Genomic DNA, 13,687 nt, shown 5'->3' on the forward strand with positions numbered 1-13,687 from the left:
TTATCGATGCCCAACAAAATTAAAAAAAAACAACAAAAAACCCTTAGTATCTCAAAGGGTACCAGTCACTACTAACACCCTTACACTGTTTTTTAATAGGCGAGAAGATGTTTGTTATACACACACACAGGTAATAAAGGATAATCCTTCCCAACAGAGGAAAGTCACAAGTACTGAGAAACCTTTGAACTGATCACCATGGAGAATGCATTTGTCTGTTGGTGAGGCGTCTCCTACCCCAGGGAGCAGAAATGTTCCAGGCCCTCCCCAGCCAACAGAGCTGAGTGCTGGAAACGGGACTTGCCCCAACTTCCCTAAATAAAGAGTTCTATTGCATGCTTCCCTCATAACTCAGTTGGTAAAGAATCTGCCTGCAATACAGGAGACCCTGGCTCAATTCCTTGGTAGAAAGATCCCCTGAGAAGGGATAGGCTACCCACTCCAGTATTCTTGGGCTTCCCTGGTGGCTCAGTGGATCAAGAATCCACCTGCAACATGGTCAACCTTGGTTCGATCCCTGGGTCGGGAAGATCCCCTGGAGAAGGGAAAGGCTACCCACTCCAGTATTCTGGCCTAGAGAATTCCATGGACTATACAGTCCATGTATAGAGACTTTCACTTTCACATTGCATGCTAGGTCACTTCAGTCGTGTCCGACTCTTTGAGACCCTATGGACTGTAGCCCACAGTGGGCTACATGCAAGAATACTGGAGTGGGTTGCCATACCCTCCTTCAGGGGATCTTCCTGACCCAGGGATCAAACCCACCTCTCTTACATCTCTTGCATTGGCAGGTGTGTTCTTTACCACTAGTGCCAGGTGGCAGGCCAAGAGTCCTATTAGTGACATTTTATAACTTGCAATTAGTAATAATACAATGGATACAACACAGTTAGTATCCATTTATGGAGACAGTGCTTATAGCCTTTTTCTTTTTTTGAGTTCTGATTAAAAGGGGATGACAAAGACAAATGGGGTCAGAGCAGTATTCTTTCATTAATACGTTAATTAGAAACTCAGTCTCAATGTTTTACAAACTATCTCCCTCTAAACCAGCCTCAAGAAATTCACAGTCTAGTGCTTAGAGAATGAAACAAACAAAAAAACAAAAAACCCAAAACAGGCATTGTGCTTCCCCACAGTGTTCACCTTGAGGTATTACATGTCAATACTAGTTTCACAAGTAAACCACTTACTCCTCAGAGCCTCCTGCCTAGCCTGCCCAGCTCTGCTCCGCCGCTTTGTCTGGCCCAGTGCCCAAAACAGAGTCAAGGACCGTTCACTCATCCAACGCTACCAATGTGGGAGAGCAGGGTAGTTGAACTTGTTACTCTGTCTAGAAATTCCTTTGGTCCTCATTCTTTTTTCCACAGCTAATGGCACATTTAGGCTTTCCTTGTGGCTCAGTAGTAAGGAATCCTCCTGCCAATGCAGGAGATGCAGGTCCAATCTCCGGTCTGGGAAGATCCCCTGGAGAAGGAAAAGGCAACCCACTCCAGTATTCTTGCCTGGGAAATCCCACGGACAGAGGATCCTGGTGGGCTATAGTCCATAAGGTTGCAAAAGAGTTAGGAACGACTTAGCAACTAAACAACAAGTTGCACAATTACCTTTCAGATCAGTTGGTTCAGTTGGTTAAATCCAGTGGGTATTTACTGAACACCTACTATGTGCCTAGTTCTAGAGGGTGGGATGGTCTCTAAAGGAAGTAGGAAATGTTCTTGTTCTCCAGGGAGAGAAGAATGCTTAAACATATGACACAAATGTATTACCATCAAAATATCAGTTTGGTCATGGCATATATTCACTCATTAAAATTCAATAAATTCAAATACAGCTCACCAGCACCCCACCACACACACACACCAGTGCAAAAAGTAGAGCTTTCCTATGAAACCTTTTGGAAGATGAAGTGGTGTAAAGTGAAGAAGCAATTACCTTAGGGCACATTTTGCTAATGGATGCATTACAAAATCATAAAGCACAGATACAGATTCAGTTCAAAGCTATGGTGATTTGATGCTGAGAGGCTGAGTGTGGTTCCTGGGGAAGGAGCTTGGCAGGGTTGCCCAGGGTGTGTGCCACCTCTAAAACGCTTGCTGCAAAACGAACGCTGGACACAGCTTTTGCTTTTATAGCATTTTTTTTCTGTAAAAGCGAACATCCTCTTCAGATTTCTTTTGCTTGTCGGAAGCGGAGACTAATGTAGGTCTTCTGTAAAGCTAAGTGGTATAAAGCAAACTTTCAAAAAGCAGAGGATACCTGTATGTGGTTGTGTAGGAAACTGTATTACTTGTAGTCTGAAATTATAAACATTGTATTTTGTCTACTTCACTGTGTATATAATGCTTTCACATATAAGGATGGTATATACAAAAGCATGTGTACTGTATTTTGTGAGCAAGTTAAGGGATTTTTAAGAGTAATTTTGACTATATTCTATTTTTGTCTTACATGTTGACTTTAGAGAATCTAACCCCACGTGATGTGTGACTCCCAAGTATGTGACTAAGCACCGTGCTGAGTATATTCAAGAATCACCATGCATGAGCGGTGATATTAATATTTATGTATAGACAGTGAACGCTGTAGTTTTTAGTAATAATTTAATCACTATCGACCATTTGCCAGACCTAATTTGCCAGACCTAGGTGCTTTCCACGTACTATTTTTTTCAATTCTCACAGCAACCCAATAAGATAAGTATACTATAAGGCAAAAAAGTGGGAAGTTGAAGAAGGAACTTCCCCTTAGGTCAGACTGCAAAAAAAAAAAAGAGGCTGAGCTAAGATTCGGTTTGTGCACTACTGCACCGTGCAGGCCTTGGGTTTTAGGAACAGCTTCGTGAAGGAGGTGGGACTCGAGATGGACTTGGAGAAATGGGGAGGGTTGGGAAGGTGGAGAGGCTGGTGGAGAGGCTTTCAGAAGTAGAGGCTCTGAGGTTGATGAGGGCCTGCGGTCTTGTCTGAGAGAGTGAGAGCCTGGCGTGCTGTCCTTGGAGGTCTGGCTAGCTGTGGGAGTGATTGCGTGGCCCCCCAGAGCCGTAGGGCAGGTGTAAGGACCAGGCCCCGTAACAGTGCTGAGCGTTGAGCCGCAGAGGGACCAGCCGTGGTTATGTGTGAAGCTGAGCAGGTTACCAGGGCCCCAGCCTCCCCCTCAGAATGAAGAGGTCGTCCTTCTCACGAAGGGAAGTGAAACTGCTCCGAGAGGGTCCCCGTCCGTAACACCAAGCATCGCAGAGACAGAATAGACAGGACCTAGTCATGAGCAGAACCTCGGAGTGGATGGGCCTCTATGGTTACCAGGAAGTCAGAAGAAGACTGTGCAGATCAAGTGACCCTCAGTCACCCAGAAGCTTCCAGGACCCTGCTGAAGGGGAGGGGAGCCCCGAAGGTTCTCACGCAGCCAAAATAGAGAACACCCAGTCTGTGTGTGAAAGCCCAAGCCCTTCACTCCCAGCAGAGGCTGCAGGCTCGCCGACATCCCGCTGGTTCTGCTCTGGCCTCTTCTGTCAGGCTTGGTTATCCGGTTTTACAGCCTTTGGCAGAAACAGCATGTCAGAAGGAGGTGAGACTGCTGGAGACGGGCACGCTGACAGGCGGAGTTGACAGCAGAGGTAGGGGACAAGGAACCGAACGAACAGCAGATACACAGACAGACACAAAGGGCGTCGGAAGCCAGGGGGCTAGAGCGAGGCTTCACGCTGGCTGCAGTGCCGAGACGGGCCTGGTGCCCTCGGAGAGTGGTTTGGGGCATCGATGAGGCTGAAGCCAGGTTGTAAGTCAGGAGCTTACAGAGTTTAAGGTGTTTGCGATGACTTCTGTGCCTCAGACAGTAAAGAATCTTCCTCCAGTGCAGGAGACCCGGGTACCATCTCTGGAGAAGGGAAGATTCCCTGGAAAAGGGAATGACAGCCCACTCCAGTGTTCTTGCCTGGAGAATCCCATGGACATAGGAGACTGGTGGGCTACAGTCCATAGGGCCACAAAGAGTTGGACGCAACTGAGAGACTAACACTTTCCCTTCCAGAGTATTTTAACTAAAGAAATTTTGAGAGTCTATAAAAAGTCTCTTATTTTTATGATTTTTAAGTAGTCACAGAATTGAGAAAACTACTTAAAATAGAAACTATTTTGTCCCTTAAAGGGGGTAGACTTCAGTTACCTGGAAATTTTGCTTGTGATGTCCCTTTTCTCCCCCTAATGATCACAGATAGATAATAATTGTTAAAACTTACTGAAAACATATGGGCTTTGCAAGTCCCACTTCATTTAATCCCTGCAATAACCCTATGTGGTAGGCACTGTTTTTCTCCCCATTTTACAGGTGAAGAAATGGAAGCACAGAGTTAAGTTGTGTAGTTTACTGCATGGAGGAGCCAAGATTGAACCAGACAGTCTGACTCTGGAGGTCTCACTGAGTTAAGCACAGTATACTGTGAATAATTCCTTTAAAGCAGTGATTCTCAGAATCACTTGGAGGGCTGGTAAAACCATAGATGCTGGGTCGCCTATCCAGAGTTTCTGATTCAGTAGGCCTGGGGTGCAACTCTCAAATTTACATTTCTAACAAGTTCCTAGGTGATGTTGATCCTGCCAGGCTGGGGACCACATTTTGAAAACCAAAGCCATTTCACCAACTGAGGTTTCAGCCTAATCCTCGTTTCGCAGATGACGGAAATTTAAGTCACCTGCCTATGGTTGCACAGCTAAATCATTTAGTCCTTTATTCACCTACTCTCTCATTGATTTAACAAACAGGCACCTCTGCCCTAGGCCTTATGTTGACCCTCCAATCAAGCAACTCTCAGCTGTGGCTGCGTATAGGAATCACCTGGGGAGCTTTTAAAAATCCCAGTGTCCGGGCTGCCCTCCCAGACCAATCAAATCAGAAACTGGGAGGAAGTGGTGGGATACAGGTGTCGGCATCTTTAAAGTCCCACAGGGGTTTTCGGCTTGCTGCCGAGGTTGGCATCATTGTGTCAAGAAAGCCCTGGAGGTGCAGAGACCTGTGACATGGCATGTGTCCCTGAGGGGCCAGATCATCTTCCCAGGAGGACATACCATTCCCTAGGAAGCAGTGGTGGTTTAGTTGCTCAGTCGTGTCCGACTCTGGGACCCCATGGACTGTAGCCCGCCAGGCTCCTCTGTCCATGGGATTTCCCAGGCAAGAATACTGGAGTAAGTTGCCATTTCCTTCTCCAAGGGATCTTCCTGACCCAGGGATCAAATCTGGATCTCCTGCATCGGCAGGCAGGTTCTTTACCACTGAGCCACCTGGGAAGCCCCCTCCCTAGAAAGCAGAGCTTGAGTGCTAAAGCGCTTCAGTCATGTCCGGCTCTTTTCAACCCAATGGACTGTAGTCTGCCAGGTTCCTCCGTCCGTGGAATTCTCCAGCCAAGAATACTGGAGTAGGTTGCCCTGCCTCCTCCAGGGGATCTTCCCGACCCAGGGATCAAACTCACATCTCTTACATCTCCTGCATTGGCAGGCGGGTTCTTTACCACTAGCACCACCTGGGGAGCCCGGTCCTGACGGCTGGTACAGTGAGTGGCAGGTAGGAGGTGGAGCTGGGCTTTGGTCTTCTTGGGCAGTGCTTAGCAGCCTCTTCACAGGGCCTACTGGGCTCACTGGAGCAGCCAGGATGACAGGCCGGGGTCTCCAGACCCACTGCTGGGCCCTGGTTAGGTGACAGCTCTGTTCAGGCTTCTTCGCACCCCCACGCTCACCCCACCCTTGCTCTTCCTGGAGAGGAAGAGGGAGGCGACAACTGTTTCCTTTATTCTGCAGAGCTGACAGCGTCTGAGAAAGCTTCAGAAGAGCTGTCTCTTGGCTCCTTCCCACCTGCTCCCAGCCCCCATTTCGGCCTCCTGGGTGTCCCCAGCCCTGGTCTGGGCACCCTGGAATACTAACTCTCTTCATGTGGAGCACTGGCCTCTCACTGCAGCCCTTGCTCATCAGCCAGACACCCACAGTTTCCTCTGCCTGCAGGGCCAAGGCCCACCCACCCCACCCCACCAGCCCCACCCTCCTCAGTCGCTGGCGGTGTGGGGGAGAGGGATGTCTACACAGATCGTGCAGTCAATTCCATGCACGTCCCCGGTGTATTTATAACAGGGAGGCGGCCACAGTGGGCCTCAGACGGATCGTGCGGGTCTCTGCTCCTGCTGGACTTTACAGGATGGCTGTGCGGCTGCTGTCTGGGCGCAGCGTGCAGCGGGCCCTGTGTGTGTCTGCTGCTGTTGTATCGGAGGTGACGTTAGTGGTTGTCTTGGCCTCTGCCGCAGTCATTAGATGGCTGGGGTGAGCCTGTGATTACGCGTTCTCAAGAACACTGTGTTGTGATCGAGTGTTCATGCTTGCTAGGGTGTGTGTGTGTGTGTGTGTACGTATGTACACGAACACGCATGTGCTCATCTTGATCCTGGCCTGGGGGGCTGGGGGGCTGCAGGTCTCAAATTCCTCTGCTATTTTTAGGGGCCATATCAGCTCAGCTGTCGGGAGCCTGGGTGTGTGTCAGTCGGAAAGTCTCCCCCTCCCTGTCCCTTGCCCCTAGCCCTCCCAACACCTCTGCCCCCCCCCCACGTCCTTCCCCTGAGAGCCTCCTCCTCTTCCTCCAGGCACGCCGTATCCCCCCTCTGCCTCCCAGCATACCTGGTTCCCGCAGTCCTCCCGGCCAGGCCACTCAATCTCTCCCTCTCCCCGACTGGCTCTGGCCGGGGTTGGGCAGCTCCGGCCGGGAGGGGCCTGGGGAGAGGGAGGGGAACAGGGGCGGGGCCGCTGCCAGCGCTATTTTGAGCCGCTAACGGAGCAGCATCGGAGAGGAGGCTCCTTGCTCTGGGCTGCTCCAGGCCAGGCCATGCGGGTGAGTGTCCCTCTGACCCCCCACCCCGGAAACGTCCCAGACTCCTCACGCTGTTTCCTCATTTAGGAAAGGAGGGGCCTTTTTGTCGTTTCCCTCGATGTGGCTAAAGTAGGTGGGGAGGGAGGGGTCAGGCTCCTCTCTTGGCCTCTTGGTGGGGAGGGAATCCTTCATCCCCGAAGCCTCTGCCTCTCAAAGGCGAGGGGCAGGGACTCCTGGGCCTGACTCATGACTTCGGGAGTTTGGGAGGGGGCACCATCCTCTAAACCTCAGGGTCCAGGGACTGTATCAGTCACCCCACCTGCTGGGACACGCCTTCCCCACAAACTGTGAGTGCTCCAGGCTTTCATTCCTGGGAATGCTATTTCCTCCCAAAGCCCAGAACCCCAGCATCTCCCAGGCCTTTGGAAGTCCTATCCCTGGTTTGCGTTGCCAGCAGAGCCCTCCACCTACCCCCCACCCATCTTTCCTCCTGGTGAACGAGAGGGGCTTGAGAGGGCTGGTTTGGGGACTTGTCAGGGCTCCCTCCTCAGAGCCCCCGAGGGTGGGCTCAGCGTCGCCTCCTCCATTTCTGTGAACTGGACTCTCAAACGGGGCACAGATGGCATCTCGGGGATGCCCTGACCCCTCTACAGGTCTCTTTTTTAGCAGAGATTACTTCAGAAGAGTAAGTTCCTTAAAAAAGCAAGTGAGGAGAGACATAGCTGCCTCCAGTGTGTTCTGCTCCCCCCACGCCGCTCCTCCCGGCCATCAAGGATAAGGTTTTCAGTTGTGTCAGCAGTTGGCCGAGTCTAGGAGCTGGCCTGGCGGAGGTGGATCAGGAGCCTGAGATGTGCCCGAGAACATTTGTGTCCCCCTGTACCCAGAGCCTGCCCCGCCCCAGCCTCAACACTGGCAGCAGCGCTGAGGTGTGTGGGCGGCCGGGGGTGGGGCCCGAGAGACTTCACACCCTGGGAGTGGGTGCTTCCTGCTTAACACCCCACCCACCCCACCCCTGCCCACCTTGGGCATCCAGGTCTCTGGCACCAGGTCACAGACTTGGGGCCATGCACGATGATGGCCAGGCAGTTGGCAAAGTGCCCTGTAGGTAGGCAGTGAGGATCCCCAGAGGAGGGGGGCCCCCAGCAGGTCTGACCGTTGGAAGAGGAAGCCTGGGCCTTCTGCAACTGCAGTGCTGACAGGAAGCCATCCCAGCGCACCTGCTTCCTCCAGGCTGGCCCGGCCGGCGGTGGCCTCGCACTCGGCGGCTTTCTGTTCCGCCCTGGGCCGGAGGAGGGCTCTTGCTGGAGGCTGGACCGAAGGGGCCAGGCTGTCCCTGCCAAACTCTTCTCCCCTTTCTCCTCTGGCAGCCTGGCCTTGAGGGCATTCCTGGCAGCGCTCCCCCCATTCCTCCCAGGCAGCTCAGTATAAAGCTTATGGCAGTCACGGGCAGGTGGAGGGGTAAGGCCATCTCTGGAAAACCCCTGCTTTCTACCCAAACTGTTGCTCTGGCAGGAGGTGTCATGGGAGGTCAGTGACGCAGGTGAACCAAGGAAGGGAGGGGGCAGGGCTACCTTCTGGCCCCTAACATGAGCCTCCGAGGTTCCTGCTGGAGGACAGACCTGGGTGTACGTCCCAGTCAGCCACTTGCTTGCTCCCATGAGACCTTTGTTGTTGTTCAGTCGCTAAGTCGTGTCTGACTATGTGAACCCATGAGACCTTGGACAGGTCAGTTCTGAGCTTCCTTTTGCTCATCGGTAAAGTAGGAATCATACTAGTATCTGCTTCAGGGGGTGTTGTGAGGATTAACTGAGATAATGCATGTCAAGGGTTCAGCACAGTACCTGGCACTCAGTACATGCTCAGTAAAGGCTAACTGTTCTTACTGGTTTTCTTCCCTACACCACCACCCTCCTCTCCCATCCTTAGATAAGTTGGTGCTAGGTTAGGACTAGCAGAGAGAGGGTCACCTGGGAGTGACCCTCTGCATTCAAATGGGACCGTGTTGGTAGAGGGGAGAGCTGCCAGGCTCCTTGGTCACAAGTGGCGGATCTTCTCTTCCTTTAGGCACTCAGTCTTGGGGTGTCCACTGCCCTTGGGGGCTTGCATTGGGGTGGATGTCTTGCATGGACACTTGGGCCTCAGTGCATTTGTCCAGGCTGAGCACTCCATGCCTGGAGGGTGCCTGGTGATTGGACTGATTCTCCTAGAGGCATTTGTGTACCTGTTCCCTCCTGCAAGGGACCCAGAGGATCATAAGTAAAGGGCGGATGGTCCTGCTCGTGATGCAGAGGGTGAGACCCAGCCTGCCCTAGCCTTGGAAGCCTTCAGGGCAGAGGGTAGTTGGGTCTCTTCACACATTTCTTGGATTTCTCCCCCTTGAGAACAAATGTTTTTGGCTGTTATCTCCTCCGCTTTTTCTTTTTTATGGACTGTTTTGCCATCTTTATAATAGAAATAAATAGTAAGTAACAAATACATAACACAATAAATACCAAGTGTTTCTATTGCGTCTAATTTGCACAATTTACAAGATTGTTATGATCACTGTTTGCTTACTATTTAGGTTCTAGTGTTTTTGATTGATGTTATTTTAGGAGGAGTTTTCCATATGGCTACATTGTCCACATATTTGTTAGTTTAAATGGTAACATAACAATGGATTGTACTGATTTAGCACAGTTTACCTGACCCCCTTCCCACTCTAGGCAGTTAATTCTTTCCAATTTAGGGCTATTATAGAGGGTGCCTCTTTGCATAGGTTTGTATGTGTGTGTGTGTTGGGGTGGGGGTGGGGGTGGGGGTGGTTTCTCTTAAGTCAGCTCATTGCTTATGCATTCCTGAAGACGGGATGGCTACTGTTGGCTCGCAAAGAGCTACTAAGCAATTTCAGAGTGTCCTGCCCTCCCCTCATCCCCATGGCAATTGGGTTTACTATCTACTTATTGTTGCTAAATTTAGAGATTATACCTCCCTTGTTTTTCCCTACATCCCTGGGAATCAGGATGGACAAGCTTTATCCTCGATAATTTACAGCTGGCACAAGAGACCAGATGGGAATAAGAGGTTTGTGCAGAGGACCCCCACTGCAGGACCGCCAGGCAGCAAACATCTATTAAGTGTCCACAGTATGATGAGTAAAAACAGAGTCCTGCCCATGAGGAAATCACAGTTTGGAGAGTGATCTAGACAGCACAAGCGGCTCCCCAGATCCATCCTGGCTGTGAATCGCAGTGCTCCCACCCGCCAGCTGGGGAGCCCTCAGCACGTGACTCGCCTTCTCCATTTCCTTACGTAGAAAGTGGGGTTTTGTGAGGATTAGGTGAGGAGGGAGCATGAAGCACCTACCACTGTGCTGAGTACCACAGTGAGGATTTGGTGAGCCTTGGTTTCTCTCCCTTTCCCGGAAGAGAAGAGACCAGGAGTGCCAGAGAGGCAGGTGGCGGCCAGAGCCTGAGAGTGGTGGGGTCGTGGTCCCTTCGCAAGTCCAGAAACTCAGTTTGGGCACGTTGAGTGCTGGTAAGCTCCGCCCTCTTAATCTCTGCTTTGGCTGGACCCAGGCCTCCCGAAGCTCGATGCTGACGCAGATCTTAACCAGAGTTGGCCACTAAGGATGACTCAGCCCCCCGACCCTGCCTGACACAGCAGAAAAGATGGGCCTCCAAGGGAGCCGCACAGGCTTGCAGCTGGAGCCACTGGGGTTGAAACCCCAGCTCCACCACTTACCAGCTTTGTGACTTCATCTCTGAGTCTTCTTCCTCGTCAGTAAAATGGGAATAATAGTGGTTCTCCTATCCTAAGGCTATAAGATTTATATATAAAAATACATATAAAACACCTTTACAGGGCTCTTCTCATTGCAGGTGTTCCATGTTCAGTAATGAATGTTGTTGTTGGAAATGTCTGAATTCACCAGAGACAGGTGAGAGGACAGGTCAGAGAAGAGAGGCTGTTGCTCCCAGGCACCCTTGCTCCACAGAACCATCAGATCTCAGTTCTGCTAGAGGAGCAGAGAGAGATGCAGGTGACTATAGCAGAGATGCTGCCACCATCTTTGGGACTGCATTCCTTACCTGTTCTTTGTGGGACAAAGGTGTTTCTTGATTCTAATTTTAGTTAAAATCTAGTGATAAGGAAGAGAGGAGAAGATCTGGGCACTTGAGCACAGAAGCCACAGAAGGAATTTCCTCCAGGGAAAAGCCTACATCTGTGGTCGGAAGGATGCTCCTGAGGACCGAGCGGCTGACAAGGAGGCAGCCCGGTGTCCTCAGAGCCTGAAGCTGACGGGCTCCTCTCTGGACACACAGGAGAGCCGGAGCAGGGCATCAGAGGATGAGTCAGTGAATTAAACAAGCCAACTTAAAGTCTAGAATATGACCTGACAGTAGGGTAGAAACTTCCCTGATGGCTCAGTGGTCAAGAATCTGCCTGCCAATGCAGGAGATGACGGTTTGATCCCTGGGTGGGGAAGATCCCCTGGAGAGGGAAATGGCAACCCACTCCAGTATTCTTGCCTGGAGAATCCCATGGACAGAGGAGCCTGGTGGGCTACAGTCCACGGGGTCGAAAGAGTCGGACATGACTTAGTGACTAAACAACAACAAGAATAAGAATGAACCAGTTTAAACTCTGCTGACTTGAACAGATTCTTGAGATGAGACCTCTCCCTGGGCTGAGGCAGATTCCACCTGTTGAGTTTCGAGAGGACCCGCTCTGGTTTCTAACGCCCCGACGGGGCAGCTGTGTTGTTGTTCCCCAGGCCTCCTACCCTTGGCAGGTGCTGGTGAGTTGCAGGTAAAAGGCAAAGCCCCAGGAGTCCTAGTCCTTCCTTAATCCCCTCCTGGTTCCCAGGCCTGCAGGTTCACTGAATTAAGGGCTTGCATGAAAATCCCATGGACTGAGGAGCCTGGCGGGTTATAATCCGTGAGATTGCAAAGAGCTGGACACGACAGAGCATGCACGCATGTGCCTGTCCTCACCCCAACTCCTAGGGTACCAGACCTAGAAAAGACTTTAGACACTGTCTGGACTAGCCCATCCCCTAATTCCACGGAGAGGCCCAGAGAGGTGAAGCGGCTTTTTCAAGGACACACAGCTGCCCAGGGCAGGAAGGTCAAGGTCCCGTACCTCACTTTGTCTTCTCTTTCCTCTAATCTTTTATTCCTTACTCCGTCTCTGACCTTTGGAACTTCGTAATCCTTCCCCCTCCACTCCACTCTTCCTTTCCCCTGTGGCCCACGGTCTTTGTCCCGGCAGGTCCTGGTCTTTAGGAAGACTCCAAGCCCCTGAGAGAGCCTGCCCTCATTTCTTCTCTGACCCAGGGTGTGGGCTGCTTTCGGCACCATGGCCTTTTCATCAAGGTTTGCCTTCTGGGAGCAAAAGGAAAGTTATATTTCAAAATCTTTGTGCTTTTTTTCCTCTGTGCTTGGCATGGTGTGTGCAGGCAGGAGACTGGCTGGTGGGAGAGGGAGCTTTGGGACCTGGCGATGGACTGGGGCATGTGTATTGGGGGGTTGGGTAGAAGGACCAGGGGGCGGGGGTGGGGCGTGAACTCCCTCTTCCTGCCTGGATGGGCTCCTCTGCTGGGTCATGCTCCTCCCCTGAGCTCCACCTCTGGTAAGCCGAGCTGCCTTTTGTCCCACGGGTGCCCCTCCAAGTTAACCCCTCACGCCCTCTGCACCCCGCCGCTGCTCTGACTCACCCCTGGGCACTTGAGCTGCTGTGAAGGGGCCGCTGGGAATGGCTTTGGCTCTTTGGCTTCTGAGGCTTTGGCCTCAGGACTGGGTCTCCCCGAGTCTGGGGTCTGTGATGGGGAGGGTGAGAAAGAGCCAGGAGTGGGGAGCTGGGCCAGTTGGCTGCCTGGGGCCAGAGGGTGATTCAGGCCGCAGACCTGCGCGTGCCTTTGTGCTATGCACAGGCCCCAGCTGGGCAATGACCTCCAGCAGACTCAACCCTTCGGTGGGGGAGGGGCGGTGAGTCAGCCTCAGGCTAAATCCAGACCTGAGCTCAGAGCTGCGTCTGGTGTCCCAGCCATCTCAGGGGGCTGCCATGCCTCACCACTTGGGAAAGACCCTCGGGGCCCCAAGCTTGAGCCACACAGAAGGAGGACAGACTTGGAGCTGATGAAGGGCACGGAGTGGACTTGGGAGTCTGGGCCATCGCTGGGCCCGAGCTGACAGCACTGCGTGCCGTGATGAGTGTGTCTGGGTGGTGTGTGAACACTTGCTGACCCTCTAACCCGTGTGCCCTGGAACTAATGCACGGTGTGATGGGAGATGGGTAGCATGGGCCTTTGTGGGGGCGTCAGGTGCAGACCTAGACTCTCCTTCCTTTCCTCTCCACTAGCTCCTCTCTGCCTGTTCTCTGCTCCAGTCCCAAATTTCTAAAGTCATGGAGTCCGCTCTGATGAATAATGGCCTTTTTCCCTCTGTCCGTGGCAGTGTGAGCTAACTTTGAAGCTTGGGCCCACTGAAAATAGCTCTGTGGGCTATTAGCTTTAAAACTGCAGCAGCCATCACGCTGGTCAGTGCCCCCAGGCATTGCTAATTAGAGCTCAGAATTAGCCTTGGACCCTGATTACACACGGAGAGTCCCCCTGGGTGGATAATTAAAATGATTCTGGATGCATTTCTAAGATCTTTTCCTTTAGGAATAAAGGACTCCTTCCCATTCTCCTGTCCCTGCTGACAGATCTGTCTTTTTCCTCTAGTCCTAAGTGACTGGGGGAAAAAGAGAAATGAAAGCCACTGGGACTGCCTGAGCTTTTGAAGGGAGGGATGCTAGTGAGGGGGAGAGGAGAATGCTCACCCAGACCGGAGGCCTGGCCCTCTGGGTCTGATCTGGGCCA

At 52.0% G+C, this 13,687-nt stretch overlaps 1 protein-coding gene across 16 annotated transcripts in view; it reads left to right on the forward strand.

Annotated features, from left to right (window-relative positions):
* MYO18A (myosin XVIIIA) overlaps positions 1-13,687 on the forward strand; it is a 101,714-nt gene that overhangs the window by 32,076 nt on the left and 55,951 nt on the right. For 2 of the 16 annotated variants that reach the window (XM_043479275.1, XM_043479284.1), the window contains exons 1-2: positions 6,759-6,864; positions 12,097-12,222. The exons of 11 other annotated variants lie outside the window; for them this stretch is intronic. In XM_043479275.1, coding sequence (XP_043335210.1) covers positions 12,184-12,222 — 39 coding nt within the window. In that variant the 5' untranslated portion in view covers positions 6,759-6,864; positions 12,097-12,183. Of the gene's footprint in view, positions 1-6,750; positions 6,865-12,096; positions 13,051-13,687 lie in introns of those variants that run through there. 3 more of the 16 variants (XM_043479311.1, XM_043479293.1, XM_043479301.1) reach the window with 3 other exon arrangements.

Source organism: Cervus canadensis, chromosome 1 (assembly GCF_019320065.1).
Source record: "Cervus canadensis isolate Bull #8, Minnesota chromosome 1, ASM1932006v1, whole genome shotgun sequence".
In the NCBI taxonomy this organism is placed as follows: Eukaryota; Metazoa; Chordata; class Mammalia; order Artiodactyla; family Cervidae; genus Cervus; species Cervus canadensis.